At 53.9% G+C, this 9,082-nt stretch overlaps 1 protein-coding gene across 3 annotated transcripts in view; it reads left to right on the top strand.

Moving 5' to 3' along the window:
• Positions 1–7,748, top strand: part of KLHDC4 (kelch domain containing 4) — a 33,145-nt gene extending 25,397 nt beyond the window's left edge. The window contains exons 8-12 of one of the 3 annotated variants that reach the window (XM_019536003.1): positions 2,242–2,311; positions 3,621–3,829; positions 5,459–5,888; positions 6,274–6,390; positions 7,546–7,748. In XM_019536003.1, coding sequence (XP_019391548.1) covers positions 2,242–2,311; positions 3,621–3,829; positions 5,459–5,888; positions 6,274–6,390; positions 7,546–7,604 — 885 coding nt within the window. In that variant the 3' untranslated portion in view covers positions 7,605–7,748. Of the gene's footprint in view, positions 1–2,241; positions 2,312–3,620; positions 3,830–5,458; positions 5,889–6,273; positions 6,440–6,757; positions 7,475–7,545 lie in introns of those variants that run through there. The other 2 variants (XM_019536000.1, XM_019536002.1) reach the window with 2 other exon arrangements.
• The last annotated feature ends 1,334 nt before the right edge of the window (positions 7,749–9,082 follow it).

The raw sequence follows: 9,082 nt of genomic DNA, 5'->3' as shown, positions 1-9,082 counted from the left end.
AAAAAAAAAAAAAAAGAGAGAGAAAAGAAAAAAGTAGTCCAAATTCAACTTGGATTATAGAGAAAACAGACTCTCGATGCAATGCTGAGCGTCACTTCCCTGGGTTAGCTTAATTGGGATTTGCAAGAGAGCATCTTTTTTGCTGGTAGCCCTTTCACCAGGAAGTGTTTAAAGAGGCTCTGGCTCCCTGGGCGCCTCTACACAAGCAGCCAGGCTGCTCCGATACGCTGTAATTACAGTGCATCGGTGCAGACTCGACTAATTAATAGAGTCTGCCGGAGCACAGTAATTACTGCGCTCCAGCAGAGTCCGGTGTCTTGTGTATCAGCGTCTCCACACTTCAAAATGATTCAAGTAAAGCTCGTTCAATGAGCTTAGTTAAAGGCCCCCACTGCCTGTTGATGCTGATACACAAGACCCTCTGGGTGCTTTAATTAGAGCTGCTTTAATTAAAGCACCCCCACCCTGGAGCACGTGTATAAACACCTGAGACCCGCACCACTGAGGTACTGTAAAAATAGGTATGAAGTCGGAAACGATATTGCTTGGGTTTCTTTCCTCCTATGAAGGCCAGTGGTAGCCTAAGGAGCAGCTATTCTTTTTTTTGCTCAGAAGACACTGGACATTCACATGTATTTTCTGCAGCCAGGATCCTGGCGCTTTTCCCTTGGGTGGCTCAGGTCCCGAAGATGGAGCATGGCCACGGGGCTGTTTGCTGGGCCATAGAGGGTCCTGTAGCCAACAGGGTTCATCCCGGGGAAGGGAAACGCTTTGCTGGCAGGAGTCCCTGCAGTGAACAACAAGATGTGGCGAGTTGTGTAAGCAGCGGTGTGCGTGCAAAGATGTCGTATCTGTCTGGGAGATCCTGGGAGCTGGCTTGGTATTGCGCAGCAATTCAGGTAGGGGCCTGAGGAGAGAGCTCAGCTGAAAGTGCCACCTCCCTCTCCTCTCCCACTTCTGCTTTGCTGGTAGTTCATCCCTACGTCCTCCAGCGCCACAGCCTGCCATATACTAAATGCATCGGTATTGTACTTGTGTCGCTGTAGGGGAGGCGTTTCGCTGGGTGTCTGTGCATAGCATAATCCGGAGCAGAGCTGGCTCCTGTTGGGGATATCTCGGACATGAGCCCAGCCCGACACGCTGGCCTTGAGTGCTCCTGAACTTCGGATGGGATGATCCCAGCGGGAGCTTGCTTCTCACTGGGGCTTGTTTGCAAGAGGTCTGTGCTATGCACAGTGTGCTGAATACCAGGGCTGCTGCTGGGAGCGGGGCTGAGTGCATGCAGGATGGCAGCTGAGGGAAGGAGGGGTGGATAACGACATTATTAGGGGACCTCCTACGGCATTGCTGCTGCCTTCAGACAATGTGTGTTGCCAGGAGCACTGGAGTACAGGAACTCGCCGGGAAAGACAACAGGGGTGGCGGAGAAGAGCGGCATTTAAAACCATGCATTTCATTACATCGGCTGAAGCTTGATCCTGCTCCCATATAGTTCAGGGGAGTTTTGCCATCGGGTTGAGCAGGACCTGGCCCCCTCCCGGTCTTGTTCTGTCCAGAAAAGATAGAAATACCGAAAAAGTGTGGAAAAGGCTATCGAGGAAAGCTGATGCTCCAGGCTCCTCTTGGTTTTGAGCACCTGGAGCACCAGGCATCCTCTGGAAAAGGCTGATCTTGCATGGTGAGGGGGGCTGTATATGAATGGCGCTGGGGAGGGGAGAGTCAAAATTGGATGCTTTGAGCTACACAAGAATAATTCCCTGAGCTTGTGGTGACTTGAATCCCAAAGGTTAGGGTGTCCACTAATGAATTCAATGCATCTCCTACCCATTTTCACAGATGAGGAAACTGGGGCACGAAAAGTAAGTGATTTTTTTTCCCCCCAGTTTTAGCTGTGGCAGAGCAGGGAGTAGAGCTCAGGTCCCCCAGCTCCACTTTCCTTCCTGCTCGACATGCCACGCTTATCACTGGCACTTGCAGATGCCTTCCTTCGAGGTGTCTCAACCTCACCTGGCAGCTCTGCCCTGGGGACGGAGGAAACAGACTCACCGCGGGAGGTGGTTGGAGGTTGGAGTCGCACATACCGGCTCTGTTTCGCCCCTGGGTTGTCCGTCACAGCTGTGCAAGGTGGTTGTGAAGCACCGTGGACTTGGCTAAGCTAAAAGCCATGGAAAATGAGGTCCCAGTACTCTGGTCCATCACAACACCTTTCCCGTTGCGTGCTCACCCCTCTCTTCTCCGCAGAGAGTGAAGAAAGACGTTGACAGGGGCACCCTGCACACGGACATGTTCCTGCTGAAGGCGGAAGGATCAGGCAAGTGCGAGCAGAGCTGGTTGGGATACCTGCGGGATGCACAGTGCTTCTCTCTCCCTCAGTCACGGTAGGAGCAATCCACCAATGCACACCGGTGAATCTGCCCCCGTGCCAAGCGGACCAGTTGGACCCCTTCCCCAGGACAAGAGGGTTCAACCGGGTCTTTCCCAGCTGTAATTCCCGTTCCAGTTTCTGACAAGTTGTTTGGTAGCAATAGCGTCCAAGAAGACCAAGACGAAAACAGACTGGGTTTGATTCCCCAGCCCTGGGTAGTTCCTCGCAATATATTTGTACAGCGCTTTTGTTCTGCCTGGCTTTAAATGTCCCGAGAGATGGGAGATGTGCCGCTTGCTTCCCTTGAGATTCATTCCACTCTGCTCTCGGGGGGAAGGAGATGCTAACGTTTTTGCCAGCTTCTCTAAACCTCAAAAGGTTCAGCTTCAGTGCTTTAGGTTAAATATATTTGTACACGCTCCAGAGCTTAGCTCTAGTGGCCTCTCTCATTTTATAGTGTAGCCGAGCAGATATTTAGGTTCCCCTCGACTAGTTAGAAGATGCAAGCAGCCTGGAGGCGGTGTACAGGTAGATAGGTGTTGTGTAGGGTGGCCAGAATTGCGTGTGTGCCTACGCACACCAAAATTGCTGGTGCAAATAGCATGGTTGGAAGTGCAATTTTAGGTAGAGGACACCAGTTAGATGGTGGATATGCACATGCACAGCCCTGAAAACATATCCTTAGCTTATGTTGGTGTGGGAGCTTTGTGTTCTTTACTGTAATATTGGCAAGCTGTAAAGCTACCAGGCACATGGGCTAGGTAAGATGCTGCTAGAAGACCCTCCTTTAGAGAAGGAAAAGTCCCAATTGTCTCATATTGCATGAGCAATGCTTGTGGTACTGTGGGCCCATGAATAAGGAACTCTAGTCTTTCCAGGTAGCTGCTGTGCCCTGAACAAGTCTCTGAACTCCTCTGTTCCCTAAATGCACACTGGTCCCTTCCAGGATGTCCATCTCCCACCCCTGGTCCACAATAGCATGCCTCAAAGATGGCTTTGCTGGTATTGCAAAATGAGCGTATGTGGCTTCTTCTGTTTGAACACACAATCACTTCCTCAGGGTAAAGACTAGCAAGCGAACACATGCCTTAGCTGGGCGATTAAACCGGGGAATGCAAACTGCCCTGCCTCACATTATTTAACGGAGTTGCAGGCGGCATGCTGTGAAATCTGTAAAGCAGCCCAAATGGGCCAGTGGGAAACCTACCCCCTTCGTGAGCTGACGTGCTTGTCTGCCTTCTCTGTCCTCTCCTAGACAAGTGGGTTTGGAATCGACTTAACCCTTCCGGAGTGAAACCCACACCCAGGTCGGGCTTCTCGGTGGCAGTCGGCCCCAATAACCGGTCCCTCCTGTTCGGAGGTGTCCATGACGAGGAAGAGGAGGAGAGCATCGAAGGAGACTTCTTCAACGATGTGTATTTCTATGATATGGGGAAGAATCGCTGGTTTCCTGGACAGTTAAAGGTCTTGAAAAAAAGATGTGTTGTCACCCCTCCCCTTCCCCATTTCTCTAAGCCCACTGACTCATAGGAAGGTAAAGCTGGAAGGGTCATCTAGCCCAGCCCCCTGCTCAAGGCACGGTTGTCCCTGACTCAACCGTCCCAGCCAAGTGTCTCTTTAACTTGCTTTTGAAAGTTTCCAGGCACGAAATTTTCACAACTTCTGTGGACAGCCTGTTGCAATGCTTGACCATCTTCTTCCTCAGAAAGTCCCTCCTCATCTCCAACCTAAATTTCCCCTGCTGCAGCTTGAGGCTGTTGCTGCTAGTCCTACTCCCTGCAGCCACAGAGAAAAGCCTACCTCCATCCTTTCTATAATCACCCTTCAGGTATTTGAAGACTGTTAGCAAATCTCCCCTCACCCTTCTCGTCCTCTTCTCTGATCGATTTGGATTTGAAATCTGTCGAGGTGTGGTACACATCGAGCTCAATCACTGTGCAAAATCCTGGTGGAGACAAGGCACTGATGCTTTTACCTGGATGTAACTAGGCCAGGTCAGGCTTATGCACCTGTCCTGGGCTTGGCTCAAGGTCAAAGCCGCTCCTGAGCCTTCGAATGAACCTTTAGGGCTGGTGTGGTTAGGGCAGGCCAGTCTCTAGCTAATAGCATACAAGGGAGTGGCATGTCCAGCATTGCATCTAGTCATATTTGATTCCTCAGCCCAAATGACCAAGTGCCCCACTTAGAGCTGGGGGCAGCTGCTTGGAGGAGGGCTTGAACTCGTGCCTTTGGCTCCATAGTGAGACTCTGCTGTTCTGCCACTGGACCTCGCTAGCTTGGTCTGGCTACACTGAAATAAAAAGGACAGTGTCTTGTCTCCATCAGGATCTGACATAGCAATAGCTGGCTGGCTGGGAGAACCCCCCTTTTATCCCAGGAAGACGAAGCTTTCAGCTGCCAGATGGAGGAGACAAGATGTTATCCCTTCAGAAACGCAGCGTGACTTGAGCTCTTCATCAGGTGCAGGTGGTGCGGGCTGGCCCAGACTGAGCTCCCTCTCCTCCACCCTGGGCCTCCTCACTCTGCTCTCAGAGAGGAGAAGTCGGTCACATAACGACAGGCAAAGCTGCACCGTCAGGTTTGCTTCTGAGTTCCTGGCAAGTGATTTCCAGCCCTTTGGTACAGCGCTCTGAGGACCTGGAGTGCTTCCCGCTAATGCATTGTAATTTAGCACCCAGTAATTGTGTTCTGATTTCGCAAAATGGTGGGCTATTTTCTCTTGCTCCCGCCACAAACTACCGAGTGTGTATGTGTGCACGAGGCAACTGCTTCCCTCCCCCCCCCCACACCCCTACCACCACCAGTTGACATAGTAATAGAGCCAACGATAGTACACCACAAATTTCCTTTCGGTTTCCTTGTCATTCATTTTATAGCTAGTGGAGCGGCCTATGCTGTGCTGTGCCGGAGCACATGCTTATCTTTCGAGATTTACAGTGCCCACAAACTTTAATTGAATCCCCAAATTGCATTTAGGTGTATTGTTTTCCATGCTTCGTGCTGCATTAGCTGAGCTGCACGTCGATGCTGCACGGATTCACATTGCGGCGTAGCCTCCTCCAGCTGCTTTCCTAATGCACTTATCGTCAACAGGGACCAAAGTCTGAGAGGAAGAAACGCAGGCGCGGGAGGAAGGCAGAGGCAGCGGAGGTGGCTGGAGGAGGAGAGTCTGAGGGCCAGTCCCCTCAGGGGCCCATGGAGATAGTCAAAGAGGTGGTTGCAGAGGATGGGACTGTGATGACGATCAAGCAGATGGTCCCTGCTGCCGGAGCAGAGCTGGAGAGGTTTGAGTCGGAAGAGGAGGAGGAAGAAGAGCAAGAGGAGGGTGCTGGTGATGAAGCCTCTGGCCAGCAAGTGGAACCGTGCCCCCGGTCCAATGCCATGCTGGCAGTGAAGCACGGGCTTCTCTATGTGTATGGGGGGATGTTTGAGGTGGGAGACCGCCAGTTCACCCTCAGTGACCTCTACAGCATCGACCTCCACAAGATGGAAGAATGGAAGGTGCTGGTGGAGATGGATCCAAGTAAGCTATGGTGCGGGGCTGGCGCTCTCCTGTGCTTTCGAGCAGCTTGGCCTACCCCAGATGCTTGTGTCAGCCTGCAGACACCTGCTCCAGAAGGGGTCACAGCTACCCCTCCCAGTAAGCCTTGCATGGAGGTGGCATTTACAAGTCACAAATCTGTGGGCAGCCTGATTCGGTGTTAAAAGCCAACATGCCTTTTCCAGTGTAGCCAGAACCCGGGTTGTCCGTGGGCCCCTTTCTGCTGTTCCCCTAAAAACACCCCTGGACACCCTTGTGATCCTTGCAGAATGGAGGCAGGTTATCTGCCTGATGCTGCCACTTTCTCCTCCTGGCAGTTCGGGGGTGACTGGATGCATTTCTTCTCTCTCTCTTTTTCCTATTAAAGAAACTCAGGAGTGGCTGGAAGAATCTGAGTCGGATGAAGAAGGGGGTGACGTGGAAGGGGCCGAGGGAGGAGAGGAGGAGGAGGAGGGCTCCGATGAAGAGAGCGAAGATGATGAAGGTAACAGTGTCCTGGAGAGGAGCGAGGGGGATGTCTGGGCCAGTGGTGGGCTGCACCTGCTGTTTCAGCTGCCTGGCCTGAAGGTTTCAGCGTGGTCACTTGCACAAACAACCTCCCAGAACAGAAGAGTTTATGGGGAGGGGATCAAAGGTAGAGGGAGGTAGCATTAGGGGCCAGAAACCCGCTTGCCCTTTCCAGGGCACCACATCTTTGCTATCCTAGGGGGAGGCAGGGAGCTGGGCACCGGGGCACATCGGCCTGGGTGTGCTTGGGCCTGGAGTGAGGACCTCAGGTCCCAGGGAGGGCAGGCTTCAGGTCAGGATTATGCTGCTGAGTAGGGCATGCCGTACGCACACCTCTACCTTTTCTTGTCATCCCAAAGTAAGGGAGCGGGCCAAGCTTTCCACCAGCTCTTTCCAACTTGCGCCATGTCCTCAGGGAGAAACCGTCTCCCCATCGTGCGATAAGCTGTTAGCAGCAGCCTGCTCTTGACCTTCCCAACATCTGGGGGAGCATCTTGTTTTAGCCCTGACCCCTCTCTCCCATTGTGTCTCCCTCCTGTCCCATGACAGAAGAGGAGCAGCACCCACCTGTCCAGCCAGATGAGAAGTACACGGACTATTTGCCCAGGACAGAGCAGTACTGGATTAAACTCGCCCGCAGCAACATGGGCCCTGAGGCGAAGGAGAAGAAAGTATTGAAGGTGGCACATGCAATGGCCAAGGCTTTCTATGAGGGCTTGGTCTAGACGCACTCACTCCGGCAAGTGGGCAGCGTGAGTGCGGAGGTGCCCTGGGGACAGCGGCGAGGCCAGTAAACACGGCGACATCCAGGAGCACTCTTGTTCCTGCTGCTCCAGGCAAATGCCTCTGTGCTCATCTCATTGCTATCGATATATTTCTGGGCACCGTGATCAGTGTGTTCAGGACCTCGTGCTACTGAGGCTTGAAGACGCAACGTGGGAACTTTTGTTGGAGCCGAGGGACACGTGAGAATTTCCTAGGCCCGAGGGGCTCCTCTGTGGCCCGAGGGCTAGGTCTGGTTTCTCGGAGTGCTTTTATAATAAAGTTCTTCAGTTAAGTCACGGTGGGTTTCTGTCCCTCGGGCAGCGCTCCCCGCTTGGCTTTCTTCCTCTTTTGCTTTTGTTTTTCAAAGGCAATTCTGGAGCTCCCTTCGAACCCACCCGAACATCCCTGCTCGCCTCGTGCCTGTGAAGCCGTTGAGGGCTGAGGTACAAGCAGTTCACCGGGAGACCCCGTGACGTTCACTCCTCTCTAGTTCTGACTCCTCCCGCGTCTGTATGGATATGGGCCTGGGTGCTCCGAACTCGGGGCAACTTTGGGATGCTCAAGTCTAAGAATGGGGTCTGTGACCCTTTGTGTCCCTACATGGTTGTATTCCAGTGTTTTGGCACTGACACGTGGCTTGCAATCCCAGTGCCCCGGCCCTGTGGATGCATGAGCGTGCCTGCGCACACTCAGGGTGCTGTGGGCTGCGCGCTGGCCAGGCAGGCATGCTTAAGTCCCAGAAAAAGTGAGGCCAAACCCATGTCCTTCTGTGGTTAGGACACCCACCTTGGGGTCTGGGCCTGCTTTGCTCAGGAGAGCTTTGACACTTCCCAGCATAGCCCACGACCCGCAGTGCTGCGTCGTCCTGCTCCGTTTGAAGCCGGGCCACTGCCCTTCTGTTTAAGTTGCTGGGGAAAGGGATAGGGTGGATGGGGGATTTTTTTTGTTGTTGCTTGAGGAAGGGAGGATTCAAGCTAGAAACCAAGGCCTGCCCTTTCCCAAGCAGCACCCAGCTCCCTGAGCCACGCAACCCTCCAGCTTATGCTCATCCTGGCCTTGCCTCCTCCCTTCTCTCGAGCCCCCCAAGGCCTGCTCCGCAGGAACAGGGGAGGGGGCAGCCTAGCACCCAACCTGTGCCACGTTGGTTAAAGCACGGGGCTGGGAAGCCAGGGACAGAGGGTCAAACCTCTTGGTAAGGGGGGCTTTTGCTTCCCCGCAGCCAGCTGTTGGGGCTAAAACGGGGAACTGCCCTGTCCATTTGACTTCTGCATCCACCATAACCACGTGCGTGTAGCTGTGCGCGTGCCCGGCCCACGTGCAGCCTACCAGCCATGTTCTGTGCTTGCATCAGCCAAACCAGCTGGACGCCGCTGTTTCGGTGCAAAGATTGAGATAGGATCTGCCCTAGGAGCTCAGGTCTCGCACTGGGATTGAGGATAGGGAAGGCTAATGTCACACAGCCCTGCGGTGGCGTGGTTGAAGGCTGTTCAGGAAGCACGTGCACCCCTCTCTCCGTTCCTCCTCGGTCTCCTGTCCTGCCTCCTGCATTTCTTGCTGGGAGAGCCTTAGGGTCAGAGCTGTACGAGCAGCAGGACACAGGTGGGCCTCGTTAGTGCTCCTGCCAGAGGGGCAGCCGAGGGTGCGAGGGGGGGTGCACTCAGGCCGACCTGCCTGGGAGGATGGGGAAGCAGGGCAAGGAGAGGGGGTGAGGAGTAGATGCAAACCCTTGGGGGTGGGCAGCGTCGGAGGCTGGGGACAGACTCCAACCGAGGACCTCGAGCCAAAAATGAGATGTTTGCTAGTGGCTGCCATGCAGGGCTGGATTCGAGCCTGGCCCCAAGGCTCCCCTCCCATGTGAGGCCAAGCCAAACAGGGATGCACCAGGAGCTCCAGAAGACCCCCCT

The sequence above is a fragment of the Crocodylus porosus genome, unplaced genomic scaffold (assembly GCF_001723895.1).
Source record: "Crocodylus porosus isolate Cpor-Errol unplaced genomic scaffold, CroPor_comp1, whole genome shotgun sequence".
Taxonomy (NCBI): Eukaryota; Metazoa; Chordata; order Crocodylia; family Crocodylidae; genus Crocodylus; species Crocodylus porosus.
This window is presented reverse-complemented; position numbering and strand designations above follow the sequence as displayed.